Here is a 15,331-nt window from a genome sequence, read left to right on the forward strand (position 1 = left end):
GCACCAGCTTGCTAATGCTCCTAATTAGCAGGCTTGCTCACCAGCTGAAGAGGATGAGAACCTGCTTTTCTGCTACAGGTTTAGGGTCTCAGCGTCTGCTGATGGCCTCGGTATCTTCAGTCGAGTATCTCCAGTGCAAAAAGCACACCTGAAACGTTTGAGCAGCAGCCACAAATGAATGCATTACAACCATTTGTGGTGACTGGGCTCCGATGAATCATGAGGAGAGGGGAATAAATGTGTGCTGAGTAGAGCCAGCCTGTCCAACAGATTCCATCTAGAGAGTTTCTGTGCAGTAAGAGCAAAGCAAAGGGAACACATACAGAGAAGAGCAGAGAGCTAAAACTGACCCATTGATGCGGGGATGTTTGAGAAGCTAAAAAAAGACCTGCTTTAATTTTCCTAAACTAATGTGGATCACCTGAATGACACTCGCATCCAGTTTGGATGCACTTAGCTGTTAAAATGGGCTTCACCTATGAAGAATTAAACTAAGCAAATGCGTTTTGGATTCCAAACAAAAACAAACAGAAAGCAAAACAAACAAAACCAAAAAAAGCCTCACATGGTGCTCCAGTGCATTTTGATCAGCCTGTTGGAAGAGTCATTTCTGTGTTTGTTTAAGCAAAGCAGACTACCCCATACACTTGCTGGCATGCTGGCAGGTAAGAGTTCCTGTATCTCCTCGTAGTCCCACACACCTGCACCAAGCAGGGAGTTGGTACCTGTGGAGTATTGATGCTCCCAACTCTTCTGCAAAATCACTCTCCTTATTCTCATCTCTTTTGTAAGCAGCAGAGCAAAGCAGCTGGACTGCGTTTCACCTTAGCCTCGATGAGACCAGGTTTTTTGGAACAAAAAGCACCTCTGAAAGTCCTGGTGCATTTTCTGTGAGATTAATAACTTGGTTCATTAACCGAAGAGCTGAGAGAAGCAAAGTACCCACCGGTGATCTCTAGGTGAAGAGAGGTCCCTGGATACTGCCCAGGGGAGACTAACTGCACGAAGATGAACCTGACTTCTGGTCTGCAGATCTGAGGAAGAAGCAAGTAAGGAACCAGACCTTACAGGGCAAGAGGAACAAAACACAGAGGAAAGAAGAAGCTGGGCTCCTGACGTAACTACACTGAGATTTCAGGCATTTTCATCAAACTCTCACGTTTGGAAGACCGTTCTTTCTTCATCACCTGTCCTGAACTGCTGCTCTGTGCTGAGGAACAGTCTCTGCATCCCACCAGCTGGTAAGTCAGGCCCCTGTCTTCATCCCTTCGGAACCAAACTCAGCCTTCAGAGTCCTGCATCGATCTGGGTCCTCTGTTTAGAAAGGCAAGATCCAAATGAGGCCCTGCAGATGAACAGTTTTCCCCCTACTCAAGCACAGAGGAAATGAAAAGCCAGCATTCCTGCTGCTGAGTGGCAAACAAGCAGCTTTGAACTTTCTTCAAAGTAGCTAGAAAAAGGCTTATGCAAATGAAATTAGAAAACCTGGCAATTCATCTGGTTTCGCCGAGGCAGAGACGGAGAGGTTTTACATTAAGCTTCCTCTTTCTAGAAAATGAAAGTATCATCTGGTTTTAGAAAAGCATGTTGTTTAATTAGCACTATTTTTTTTTTTTCCCTCGCTGTGCGATAAAGTAACAATTAGGTTCCCACAGCCTTCAACACAAGCAGCTTCCTCTTGTGGAAAAAAGATGTGGGTGGTATGGGAAAAACAATCTGAGAAACATTTCCAGGTTTGAGACTGAGGTTTAATCCTGTCAAAAAAAAAAAAAAAAAAAAAAGAAAAAAAAGAAAAGACAGACACGTGGGTCATGCGTCGGCCTCCTCACTGCTCTTAACTCTTATTTATGCCAAATGTGTACCAGGCACGAACAGCAGGGCAAAAAATAAAGGGAGAAAAAAGCTCTCCAGCTCAGGAGTTCTGGCTTTAAGCAGATTAATGTAATGAAGGACTGGAAAGCAGGCTGGATGAGAAGTGAGTGGAGAACCTCAGGTGCTGGCTTGCTGAGCACGTGAGCTGCAGAGATGGCCCAAGTGGCTGGGAGTGAGTGAATTCTGGAAGAAGCACGTTTGGTAGGGGACTTTAAAACACCACCAGAACCACAGCTGGTAGCTTGTCTTAGAAGTGGGACTCTTGGTGTCCAAAAGTTTGCTTGCTTCGTAATGAAAATACAGGAATTGTGCTGCTGGAAAGGCAGGTGAGGAGGACAGAGGTCAACATCTTCCCTTCTCCCCTATGTCTCCCTACTTTTATCTGGTGATTCTCACCTTCCAAAGAAGTTCTGCAGCATCGGTTCTGGCCTTCCCTGATGTTGCTGCGAAACTTAATGATTACCTCGCTGATTTTGAGTTGTTTAATTTTGACTCGGAGCTTTTGATACTGCGACTTATTCTCTTCCCAAATCACGTTGTGACCAGGGGTGAAACAGGAAATCATCACCAAACCAGTGGCAGACGTCAGCAGCAGCAACCGAAGGTGCTGTGCACAACGAGAGGAGTTCCAATTGTCACCTGTCCGTATAAACATCACCCAGGCATACTTTCAGAAAAAACACAGCGCAGGCTCACACCAGATTCTGGCTCACACCTGCCTGCTGCTGGGAAGTAGTAAATAAATTCCTGGCTTTGGTTTGCTTGCCTGTGTGGCTTTTGCTTTACCTAGCAAGCTGTCTTTGTCTCAACCCACTTTTATCTTTCCCATTCTCTCTCCCAGGCCACCAGGGGACAGCGAGCGAGTGGCTGCACAAGAGCAGAGCACAACACTTCTACAGCAAAGGAAGCATTTACCAGGACCGCAGGAGAAATATCCTTGCAAGGGATATTCCTCTTCACATCTTCCTGTCTCCTACGGTACCCTGATAATCCTATTAGTTCTCCAAAGAAGACTGTAAAGGAGAAGTGTTAGAGACTAGCTCAGACTAGAGCTCAAATGCTGTGGGTTAAATTTTGTTCTCCGTTTTATGCAGTTTGTGTTGCCAAGATTTGACTTTATTAAGGAAGACTGACACTATGCAACAACTGCTCTCAAAAAAAAAATATTTTGGGTATTTTCCAACTTCGCAGCCTAAATAATGTTCTTTTAACATGGTTTTGTATGCGTGTTTACTGAAATTCAGTAATGATGGCACCACGTTACCTCTCTGAGGCCCCATTAGTGTCACAAGTGAAGTGGGACCCTTTAAAATCCTCTTCACTGTCAGGACAGCCAAAAAGAAAAATAGAAGATGATGACCTACAGACATGACTGCTTAACACAGCATTGGAGAGAGGGGGAAAGGGTGGGAGCAGGCATCTCACAGGACAGGTAGGAATGGAGACCTTGGACTTCCAGCACTCTGCTGAGACCAGACACTTCCATATAAGACAGATGACTTCTAACCTGACCTTCTCCTAACTCTTTCTTCCTCATCTTGGTGGAACTTCTAGCCTAGACTCCTTTGGAAAGAGGCCATAAAGGCCTGAGAACCACTCGCACACTCCCTGTAGGCTGAAGCAGTAACAGCATCAGGCCGAGTGCGGCACTGAACACACGGAGCGCCGTGGGACTTTCCGCAGCAAGGATTGTGAAACCTGCCTGCCTTGCGAGAGTCTCGGCTTCTTGGGAGCACTAAGACACGGTTTGGCACAAAGCAGAAACTTACGCTGCGTGATCGAGACACACAAGACTTCCTAAGAACTGGGCTGCTAATTTAGGAATAACCGAGCATTACTCCGTGCAGTTACACCAGGGAAAAACAAACCTTTGCTCTTGAATCTTGCTCTTCCTTTTATTTTGTAAAGAAAGCTGCTTTTCTTTTGGAGCTTTGGCTAAAGAAACACCTCACTAGAGAACAGTAAACACGCATATCTTTGTAGCAAGGCTCTTCTGTACCCTTTCACGGTGCAAAAGCAAATACTTGCAAGATGTCCCTGAAGAAGCTGAGCACTCCCAGCACGCTCACTTGCGTTGGAGGTATTCATTCCACGTCTTGAACACCAATTTTAAAAATAATTTTGCAACAATCCAGCTCTTTATCTGAGGACAAAGTTCAGATGCTAACCGTAACCAATAGCCCCCGAGGCTTTCAGCTGGGTGTTTGGCATCAAACAAAGAACATGACAAGCTGCCCAGTGGGCAGATAGGGGAGAGAACACTGCCTTTACGTCAGTTATGTGGGGAAAAAGAAACTTAACTTAGGCTTTAGAGCAGCTGTCAGTTTTTTTTTGTGTGTATTTTTATTCTTTTGTTATTTTTCCAAAAGAGATTGCCCAACGATTTAAAAATAAACAAAACAGGAACTCCACTTCTGCAAGAAAGAACATCACAAAAGTAAGCGTTTTGCAATGTGGACTTGCTAAGGGGGATGCAAAACCATTGCTGCTAGGAGGATTTCTGTAACAAGAAAGGATTCTTGTCAGAGACTTTGGGGCAGGAGAAAGAAGGGACAAATGAAAGCACAAGCTGAGATTTTACAAGACTTTAGCAGCAACAAAAAAACAAGCCAAGAGGGTTTCCTCCTTTCCCTGCAAATAGAGCGGAGGCCCTGCATGTTCCAGAGCACTCCTCAAATCTAATTCTCTGAATCCTCTGAACTGGATATGCTCCAGAACCCGATATATTTCATAAGCCAAGAAATTAGGGTTCTAATCTACCTGTGTGGGTATTTACTCCCAAGTCCTGTTGGGTGTAAGCTAGCTTGTGCTGAAAGCAGAAAGATGCGTTAGCAGCCATCATGTGGTTAGTGGTCAATCCTGGAAAATCATTTGAGAGCAGCAAGCACAGCTAATGGAAGAGGAGGGAATTCTGACGCTGGTTCTGCACAAATATTTGGGGGTGCCCACCTGCATGATGTCCTGGAGGCTCTCGGTGAAGGACAGCTCAGCCTCCACCATGTAAAACTCTGCCAGGTGCCGGCGACTCTGCGAGTTTTCGGCTCGAAACGTCGGCCCAAAGGTGAACACGTGGGTAAAGGCCCTGCGAGGAGACAAGAACGAGGTAGGTCAAGCCCAGCTCACAAACATTATACTGAAAATCCCATCCACGAGCTCACTTTTCTCCCAGGATCTCAAAGCTTTCATGTTTCCATCATGTCTTTGACCTGTTTAATGGCACTGCTGTGTATGGTGCTGTTACATTCCTCCAGTGGGGTGGGAAGAGGGGTTATTCACATCCCTCCACAGCTTTCACATCCCTCCACAGTTAACTGAGGTTGCACAAACCCTTTGCAGCTTTCACAGAGCACCATTTACACCCAGGATGCTTTCTGTGGCGCACAAGAAGAAAAACAACACGCTGCAAGAAACAGATCCCCACGCCAGCACCACACCAGCCAGGCTCCCCTCATTTCTTATCCCTCCACATTTATCTGGCTGCACGGTCTGACGTTTGCAGGTGCTGCAACACCCCAAAGCCCAGCAGTGCAGTGTCCCACTGCTGGTCCTGCTGGCACCCAGAGGGTGCAGGTGAAGTCCAGCGGGCTGGAAAGATGGTGCACAGCTTGCAGTCCCCCTCTAGTGGCAAGACCAAAGGTTATTCCAGAAATGGACAAGGAACCAGGCTCCTTCCACAGCTGAAAATGGTTCAGCTAAAAGGGATCCCCTAATTAGGGAGCCCCTAACGCAGAAAATGCTTATGGGATAGCACCTGGTGCTGAAGTAACCAATGTGTTTCCTATTATCAAGTTCTTTCTCGTGTCTTTTTACTCTAACTGAAGATGTCTTCCTTGTGTCTTGCTCAGCACCTCTGGTACCAACATTTTGCAGCAAACATCTTCCGTGAAGGATCCTTTTCCTCTTCTATTCCCTGTGGAATATTCAACCTGATGGGATGTTGCCACGAACTTCTGCCCCGGCTTGATCCTCCTCCTCCAAACTGCCCTTTGCCTCTCCAAAAACCTCAGCGACGTTTAGCTAATTGCTATAACGAGCCTGTTGCTCCCTGCCCAGCTCAGTATTACCTCACCAGTTCCTTGTGCTCCCCCATCTGGAGCCATCTGTTGTCTTCTCTTCTGGAGAAACGCGTGTTTCTTCCTCAACGCCTTGTGTGTTTTCTTTTTTTTTCTTTCTTTTCCATCTTCCTACAGCACCTGGCACAACAAGGTCTTGGATCTGAAGCTTCAGAGGCTCAACTGCTATAGCAATACGAACAACAAACAGGCAACAGTGAGTCACTCGGACAAAACTGGTCAAGGCAGGACTGGTCAAAACCTTTGGCTTGCTGTGGAGGACACAGAAATCGGCCTGCCGTGTGCTACCCGTGCCCAGGTCTGCTAAAATATTTCCATTTGGGGTTCTTCAGTGAAAAGGTTTTACCTAAATGCATCGGTTTTGTCACAAATTCGGGTTGGAACAGACACAAAAATACTTCCCAAAGCTTTCACCTGCTGAAGGAGGCACCCAGGACTGCTGGGTTTGATGTGCAGCTTTCCAGCTCCTCCCTGACGTGGAGATCTCGATCAGAACTTACTGCTCCGAGCTGTCGGCTGTGGCCAGATCCTTCACAGCCATGGATTGATTTTGTCCTGCAAGAACCAAGCCTCTCTGTGCTGGGTATTTGGGGAGGACGAGTGCAGAACTCCCCCAGGCTCCCCTTTCAGCCTTTTCTCAGCTCCAGGCATCCTCCAAAGCTGCGAGGAGGAGAGGAGTCGTGCATTTCCCAGGCTGCCTTTTGGGAACACATGGATCCAAGTGGGTGTGAGGACTTCACCACGACCCTGGGATGCTGCCACAGGGAAACCAGGCAGCCAGCACGCTGGCAAAGCAATCAGAGGACCACAATAAATGCTTTCTCATCTGGCAACAGGAATTCAGTGCTGAGCAGAGGCCTGGGAGTAACAGGGAAGCACAGCTGAGATACACACAGCCCGTATTATCAGCCCCAAGCACGAACAATTATTTTTCAGCCAGGCTTTCACGTACTGCTGACTGTCCCCTGCCACTCAAGACACGAAGCAAACGCACTCTGCGCAGATCTGACCTTTATTTGTGCTTCAGCTGCTAGTAGGAAATGGATCTGGGATCGGACACGCTGCTGCATCATGCTGAGCATGTATAAATACACCAGGAAACAAGGATTGGGGCTGCCTCTGCTTTGATTTGATGGATCATTTGATTTGACTCCTGTGCTTTCTGCTGCTCCTGATGAATCCTTCACGTTCCCAGCCCTCTGCGTGTCTTCTTCCAGCATTTAAAAATAACTTGAAGCTTCTGGTTGAGTCTCCAAAAAGTTCCTAGGCTGGCAGAGCCCCTGGGAAGCCGAAAGGGATGTGCTGGGAGATCCCTCGGCCCTAAGAACGTCTGGGGGGGAGAAATTTCCCCCCTTTCACCCCAAGTTTATTGCATTGCAACCTTCTGCTCTGAGATCTTTGCAGCACACAGACTGTAGGCTCGTTTTCTTCCAGCCTGCTGACAATTCATTATCGAGACAGTGATAGAAAGCACGAGGGGAGCACAAAGCATCCATGCCCAAAGCTGCTTAAAAGGAGCCTTTTAATTAAAACTCACACGATGATCGTGGGGCCGAGCGTCCCTGCCTTCCCGGCCCTTTTTAATGCTGCAATCCCGACATAATTAATTGTGCTGCTGGCTCCTGGACTGGGAATGGATCGTGCTCCTCTCCTGAGCCAGGGCTCCACACTGCTGCTGGGGTAATAAAGACTGATTGGAGCTGCCGAAGCGAGGGCACGCGACTCCAAGTGAGGAGATTCATCAAGGAGAGGCGATTCCCGTGCAGCCAAGGTCACGCCGATGACACAGCTGGGGACAAGAGGAGGTTGTGACTCAGGGCTGAGCACCAAACCACCCCAGGGCATTCAGCTCTCTGTCTGTAGGGCGCCCTCGTCCTCACCAGGGTCTGCGGACTCGTTTTGGAGGTGGAAGGCCGCCCTGCTCCACCAAAACGAGCGGCAGACTTTGCTCCACTGCCAGCTGGCTGCAGCCCTTGACCCGAGCACACGTGGGATTGCTCAGGGATGCTGAAATTTCTAGCCCGAAACATCTTCTGGCCTGACACATGAAACCACCCGCACGCAGAGAGCCTTTCAAACAAGCCCATCCGATGCCTCCAGGGTCCAGATTTTGGAGGAGCTGGAAGCCCAGGGCTCCTATGATGCTGGCGAGGTACAGGTGTTCAAAGAAGGGGGACAGTGCTGAGCAGAAAATGTTAAAAGGAAAGCTCAGTGTTGGACAGAAACACCCTTTTTTTTTTAACCTCAGCGTAAAAGGAACAATCCCAGTACTGTCGTTGGGTGGTTTGGATTTTGCACAATGAAAATTGTTCGTGTTTCTGCTGAAAAGGCAGCGCGGGTAGGGGAAGGGCACTGCCATGAATTTTCTCCAGAAAAATGGGTTTTAAAGGATTCCTCAGATTATGCCAGTTCTGTCTGCCCCCTGAGGAAGGGCAGATGTGGAGGGCTTCATCCCGACATGGGCTCTTACAGCAGTCTGTGAGCTTCAGGCTTGGGCAGCGGTGCTGAGTGCTGAGGTTTCAATTCATGCTACGACAAGATGGGACCGTACTTCCTTCTGCAGGCAGCCAAAAATAAATACATAAATTAAAACCAACAACAACCAAGAAAAAAAAAAAAAAAAGCTGTCTAAGTTCCCAGACAGGGACTGGGAAGTGCCAAACTTCCACCCCAGCCAGCCAGACTGAAGCAATGCAGCAGCTTCCCTCGTTGTGCCTTCCGAAGGGCAGAGTCCAGGGCGTGCAGCAGCAAGAAAAGGAGAAGAGGGGACCCGGCTCCTCTCCAGGCCACCCTCCTCTGCTTGACCAAGGTCCAGGCAGGCTTGAATTAAGAGCAAGGTGATCCACGTTCCCGAATTGTCTGGCAGAGCAGCCCGTGCTCTGTTTGTTGTGTCTCACAGCACCGCCAGGCGTTATCCTGGTAGGTTACAGATGGGAGAGTGGGGGAAAAAGCGAGACACAAAGCAAACAGAGTTACTCAGAGCCACGCAGCTTCTTCTGCTCCAGGCGCAGAGATCTCATCAGCTCGGGCCCTCCGCCCTTTTATGAGGCTCTGCGGGGCTTTCTTCTCAGCGGAGGCTTGTTTTGTCCTGGTTTTGATATTAGGATGTTTTAATTTAAGTCAATAAAACAACCCATTAGCGACGATAAGTCAAGCTGGGCTGATGAAAGCCACCAAAGCAGCTCAGCATTTATTCAAATCACCATCTCCCAGGCCCGAGCTGAAAAAGCTCTTCCACAAGAAGTGATACAAAATGTTCTAAGCATTTACACGAACCAGGGTGCAAAGGGCTGTTTGAAAACATCATCATCATCAGACTCCAAGCCTGAGCCGTAAAAATACATTACCGACAGGGAAAAAAAAAAAAGAAAGCAACCGTGCTGAATCTTTTTTCCTTTCCAAGTGGAAAAAACCCATGGTCTCCACGAACTGCATTATAACAGCTTGCAAGAGGATTTTTTTTATTAAATGTCATTTTTTTTTTTCAGATGGACACTGCCTCTGCAAATATGGATTGCAGACAAATTACATTGGTGGGTGCATGACCACAAAGTGCCATGGTTTGGGCCCCATTTCCAAGTTCAGGTGAGGCTATTTAAAATTTCTGAGGTCTACAGTAAGCAGATAAAGGAAATAACTGTGCTAAAACCAGCTATTGAAAGCAGTATTGAATGCAACAAGCTCCAGCTGACTGCAACACGCACCTACACAGATCCATATCCTCCTTCAGTGCAGGGATGGCAAGGCTTTGAAGAAATTTGGTGCATGCTCTTGTTGGATTTGTGAGCCTCTTTTAAAGAAAGCTGTGGAGCAAATGGGGCTGGAGCAAAGCAGGAGTTGCTTGAGCACGAGGCATGCTCACCTTCTCACCAGCAATCACATTTGCCACGGTGTTATCAGCAACTGATGATCAGCTGAGCTGCAATAAGAGCACCTGCAGGCTTCTTGCCACCAGGAGTGTGGATATCGTGGCACAGGCGGCCGAGTGGTGTTCCCCAGAGCAGCGTTGAGGCCAGTTTTGGCTAATATTTTATCAGTGGTCTTGATGAGGGGATCAAGTGCACCCTCAGCAGGTTCAGAGATGACACCCAGTTGGGCAGGAGCGTGGATCTCCTTTAGGAGGAAGGTTTTGCAGAGGGATCTGGATAGGCTGGGTCAGTGGTCCCCGCCCGTTTGTAGGGCATTCAGCAAGGGGAAGTGCCAGGTGCTGCACCTGGGGCTCACCAACCCCATGGGGTGGTATAGGTTTGGGGAAGAGCAGCTGGAGAGCTGCCCAGCAGGAAAGAAGCTGGAGGTGCTGCTCAACAGCTGGCTGAACACAAGCCAGCCGCGTGCCCAGGTAGCCAAGAAGGCTGCTAACATCTGGGCTTACATCAGAAATGGTGTGGCCAGCATGACAGGGAAGTGATTGCCCCTCTGGGCTTGGCACTGTGTGACTGCACTTCAATATGTGTTCAGTTTGGGAAGAAAGGGGGATATGGTTTAGTGGGGACTGTTAGTTTTAGGTCAGAGGTTGGACTCGATGATCTTGAGGTCTCTTCCAACCTAGAAAATTCTGTGATTCTGTGAAAGATACCAAGATGCTGGAGTGCATCCAGGGAAGAGAAATAAAGGTTCACGTTCACGGTGCTTCTGGCAAGAGAATTAACTGCTTCTCCTCCCAAAAAGGCAGAGGGAAGGGGCCAACAGCACATCCACGCAGGCTGTAAAGCCCCCGCCAGCTCGCTGCCCTACCTCCAGATCTGCGTTTGCCTTCCCACTAACACCAACTCATTAGCAGTCCCTGCAGCAGGCAGGGACCGAAGCGTGCGGTAATTGATTAAAGCCAGACACGGCACGGCTGCTTTTTATAGCTCCAATTAAGTGGCAGTCTAATTAATGGAAGTTAGCGTGCTAATTATAAAGAGGCTGTGCTGTGAGTCAGGCTCGAGCAACTGTTGTGCAAGAAACGTCAGAATTTTTTTCGGGGATTCAACGTAAATAATGAGACTTACACTGGTGAATTCCTCGCAGCAGGGCCGCCGTGCAACTGGACATCGTTCCTGCAGCTGCATTTGAAAGTATTTCAAATCTTACAGTGTAGAGCAAATATTTGCTCGAAGACAATGCAATCTTTCCCATCGTTAGCATTGGGATCAAATTTTAAGGCTGCATTTGGCAGGCTGCTGAAAGAAAAGCCTCTCACGGAAGGCCTCGGATGCGTCTTTTTGCAGCCCGACAGCGTTTGCTGGAACAGCAGCCCCAAGCCACAGCTCCCTGTCTTCTGTGCTTTGAAAAATCAGCGAAACGCTGGCATTTTAGCAAGGAAATCTGTGCGATTTTAGTCCCTTCTGAAACCAACAGGAAGCTCACCGCTTTCAGCTCTCCGCAAACCCAGGCAGCCACAGCCAGGAGGGCTTTGGAGGACTGGGATTTTTCTGAGCCTCTCTGCAAGCAGAAAAGCCAGCTGCAGGACTGCAGAGGATATCTGGAAAAGGCAGGACAGCAGTGAAATCCACGATGGCTTAGAAACCACAGAGATGTGCTTAAGGAGAGGGAAGGAGCGTTATTTTTCAACCAAACCAAGTTTGATAGCTAGACATTTACAGGCAGATGTCAGGGGGAAAGATGAAGGTTTTAGTTCACAGGTCCTGGGGAGAAGTGCTGAACTAAAGGATAGTTCACTAAGACGGTCTTGGGACAAAATGGGAATTAAATCAATAATAAACTCAGTGATAATTCAAGCTGGCAGGGATGTCAGGAGCTCGCTAGTCCAACTTCCTTGCTCACCCTGCTCTCAAGCTGCTCAGGGTTTTATCCAGCTCAGTTTTCTAAACCTCTGAGGGTGAGAAGTGCACAACCTCTCTCAGCAATCTTTCAATGCTTGACTGACCTCTTAACAAGTTTTTTTTCCCTCTCTATAACCACTCGGAAATTTTCTTGCTTCATTTTATGCCCATTCTCTTGTCATTCTCTTGTCATTCACCATTGCAAGGAGCCTGGGACTGCCTCCCTGATAACCTGGCAGGCTGCTATTAGGTTCCCCCTGAGCCTTTTGCCCATTTAAAGGGAATTTGAAAAGAATAAGATGAAGAAGAGATGAGAAACCTACTGAGGGACTGACAGGAGTAGAAACAGAGCTAGGGAGGATGAGGAAGGAGATGAGAGAACTTATTGTGAGATTTAGGGAGGAAAGGGAGAGTCCCCAAAGCTTTTAGGAAGCAGTTTCTGTTAAATTCACGATGCATCAGGCAGAACAAGCAGTGCCCAGGATGAAGGGCCAGGAAAATCAGTGCAAAATGTCAGCTGAAGGAAGACGGGCTGAAAGGAGAGGAGCAGGTAGGTCCTGTGGGAAGGTCAGGCGGGTGAAAGGAGAAATAAATGAGTAAATAGGCCCAGTGAGCTGTACTTCTTGGCAGCGATTGGTTTTGGTGCCTCTGAATCATCAGCTGTCACAGCCCCTCCAGGCTGCTTTGGGGCCCCAAAGGAGCCTTTATCCTTACACCAGGATCACAGGTCAAGAAAATACCACGAGGACCAGCGGCTTCGCAGCGAGCCCGTGACATTTCAAACTGGTTATTGGGACACACACACGCAGCCCTACAAACCTCTGCCCCACAGAGCGCTCACTGACTCATTGAAGATTCAAAAGCCCGAAGCTGAGAGCTGTGGTACTGCATAAAAGACTTTTCTGGAGACCTCCAGCAGCCTACAGATTTACAGCAGCTGGCTCATTCAGACGCCGAGCGGTCGACCTGGATGCCGTCAGTGTGGATGAGAGGAGAAATTGTGCCAAGTGGGCCGCTCATGTCACGCTGAGAGATGAGACAAACTTCTCTGACCTTGCCTTCAAGAACAAGCACAGCAGACAGTCAACGCAGGAACTCCCTTTTTCTCATTTATTTTTGGAGAAAACAGTTCAAAATTCATAAGGCCTAATAGCTCACTGCTTTGCTTGTCAGCAGAAACAGAGCCCAGAGCTCTGGACACCGGGTACGGAGCACCACGTCCTAAAAGTGCCATGGAAAAATTCCTCTCTCCCCTCACACCACTCCTGGTTTTTAATGGCTTCTGGCAGGGTCTGTCCCCGCACCCTCACCTCCCATAGCAAGTCAGGGCTCCCAAACATTCCTACCTCGGGCTCCTCCCTCAGGCTCCCAGGGACCAGATGTTCCTGAAAGCTGTAGGACTGCAGCAAGGCAGAGCTTCCCCAAAGGGAACTGTGGAAGAACAGCTCCTTTTCTGGGTATGAAAAATTCAGTTTGGCTAAAGAAGTGAGAGAAAGGGTCAATTTCATTGGATTAAACCCAAAACACACAAATTCTTTACTGTTTTAACTGCTTTGTTTATCGGGAAGGCCAGAATATTTCAGCTTTTGGGAAAAGGACTCCTGCTTTTTACTGCTTTGAATGCATCACCAGAACATTTCATTACTATACTACAATGAACTTCAATTACTTCTTCACCTAAGGAGTCCTACTCAGAGATTAACACCCAACTTGCTGGAAATAAACCAGAAATAAAAAACTTGCACCAGAAATAAAAACGTGGCAGGATCTGAAAGGTCTCACAGCACCTAGGTGGTTAATGCCTCCCCTCCGCTGCGATGCCTCGCATTTGCTTGTGTGCCGAGAAGAGCCCGAGCTATTTCTGATGGCTGAAGGGATTCAATAGCACTTGAGTTCCAGGTCTCAAAAACTCACCGTGCTCAAATAAAAATGAAAGGAGCAGGTTCGCAGAACGGTTACACCCCCAGTAAACACCGCTTATCTAAATTTAGACGGCACTGGATCCACTCAAAACACCTGCAAGAACAACGTGCTACTGTAAAACAGGAACACGAAGCTGCAGTACAACGTCCTGCGTTCAGACGAGCATTGATTTTTTGACAGAGCAAGGTGCACCCGAGTGACAACGATGGAAAAAACACGTAGCAGACAGATCCTGAGTCTGCCCAGGTCAGCCTTCTGCTCCGTCCCCGAGCAGGCTGTGTACTATTTAAAGGGAGCAGAGTGATGTAAGGCAGCGGGGCTGTATTTCAAGCGGATCATTACGATCCATACTTTTTCTTCGGCTTATTTGATTTGTTGAATTACGTCTTCCAATAAAGGTCACGAGGCATGAAAGTCAATTAAGCCTCCCGCACGCAGACGGATGTCATCCCGTCTTCGCTCAGGGATGTGAAAAACTCTGCCACCTCTGCAGCTAAACAAACCTCGTCCTCATTATCTTGCTTCAGATAATGGCCGAGATGACGCAGCAGCCTGTGGCTGCCAAGTGACCCGTGCTTCTCTTGCAGCTGCCGGGGCACCACACAAAAAACATCCTGTCCATGGAGAACCTCCAGGCTGAGTGTTTCAGCAGACCCCATCTAGGTAGCCTGAGAAGAGATGCTTTCTCACAGACAGAATAAGCCAGGCAGAAAACAGTTTTCTGAACAAATTCCTATTTTTTTTTTTTGATCAGTGTACTAAACTTGCCCCTTGAACAGCTTCCCTGCAGCTACTTACCAGCAGCCAGCTAAACTCTGCAACAAGGATTGAGCAGAAAAGAACTAAGTGTTTATTATTTGGTTTTCAGCACTGGGCGCAAGGCATGGGCAGCAACTTCCGACTCCTAGAAACATTCATTAGAGTCCGCATGAAAAGGGGAGGGCCTTCCAACTTCTAACCGCATTTTCTAAAGCTTTATTCCTCTCATTTTCAGGAGATTCACACTGAACAGTAACTGATCACTTTGGCAGATCTTTCCTCTCTGTCAGTGCACAATGAATCCTCCTGGCACAGTCCCACCTGATCTCTGATAGGCTTTACCAGCAGCGCAGCTGGCAGACAGCTGAATTTGGTACCACATCTGAGGATAACCCACATCCTTAGGGCCCAGAACATTGTGCCTCCCAATAACAGGTTGTTCTGATGTGATTACCTCTGTTTGATGTGCCAACTTAGTTAATTTATTGTGAACATTCAGTGTAGGTGAGGATCAAACCCACTAATCAAAGGGAAACGTGGCTGTGACGGGCTGTGACACTTTCACTGCTATCAATCTCGGTGAAACATTAACATTAAAAGCTTAAGGATAATTTTTTATTAAAGTCAGTATTAACTGTGCAACTATGATCACTTTGGTGACTAGATTGAACAAGCATCTAGTGTGAAAGCCATGAAATGGAAGAAATCAGAACAGGCAGAGGGAAGAAACACAACTGGAAGACTGAAAGAGACAGATGAAGGAAGTTTGAACCAGAATTCAACAGGAGCCCAGCTTCCACCCTCTGAGGCTGGCCTCTCACACCATCATTCAGCCACTGTTGCTCACTTGGTTTCTGGCACACGTGGCAGGTACCTGCTGGGTACCAACAGGGCAAAACTGGCAAGTGAAAACTCACAGATCAACCCAAAAACTTG

General features: G+C 47.9%; 1 protein-coding gene and 1 long non-coding RNA gene across 8 annotated transcripts in view; one reads left to right on the top strand and one right to left on the bottom strand.

Annotated features, from left to right (window-relative positions):
- The window catches only part of NARS2 (asparaginyl-tRNA synthetase 2, mitochondrial), a 45,229-nt gene that overhangs the window by 13,235 nt on the left and 16,663 nt on the right, over nucleotides 1-15,331 (bottom strand). For 5 of the 7 annotated variants that reach the window (XR_011088602.1, XR_011088599.1, XM_068654007.1 and 2 more), the window contains exons 7-8: nucleotides 10,940-10,993; nucleotides 4,822-4,954 (exon numbers count right to left, since the gene is read on the bottom strand). Coding sequence is in view for 5 of the 7 variants with exons in the window: in XM_068654007.1 (XP_068510108.1) it covers nucleotides 4,822-4,954; nucleotides 10,940-10,993 (187 nt within the window). In the remaining 2 variants the exon portion in view is untranslated. The remainder of the gene's footprint in view (nucleotides 1-4,821; nucleotides 4,955-10,939; nucleotides 10,994-15,331) is intronic. The other 2 variants (XM_068654163.1, XM_068654082.1) reach the window with 1 other exon arrangement.
- Nucleotides 92-15,325, top strand: LOC137841419 (uncharacterized). The gene is made up of 4 exons (XR_011088616.1): nucleotides 92-1,241; nucleotides 2,714-4,975; nucleotides 9,434-9,530; nucleotides 14,631-15,325. It is a non-coding gene; the product is annotated as an uncharacterized lncRNA (long non-coding RNA).

This window comes from Anas acuta, chromosome 1, assembly GCF_963932015.1.
Source record: "Anas acuta chromosome 1, bAnaAcu1.1, whole genome shotgun sequence".
Classification (NCBI taxonomy): domain Eukaryota; kingdom Metazoa; phylum Chordata; class Aves; order Anseriformes; family Anatidae; genus Anas; species Anas acuta.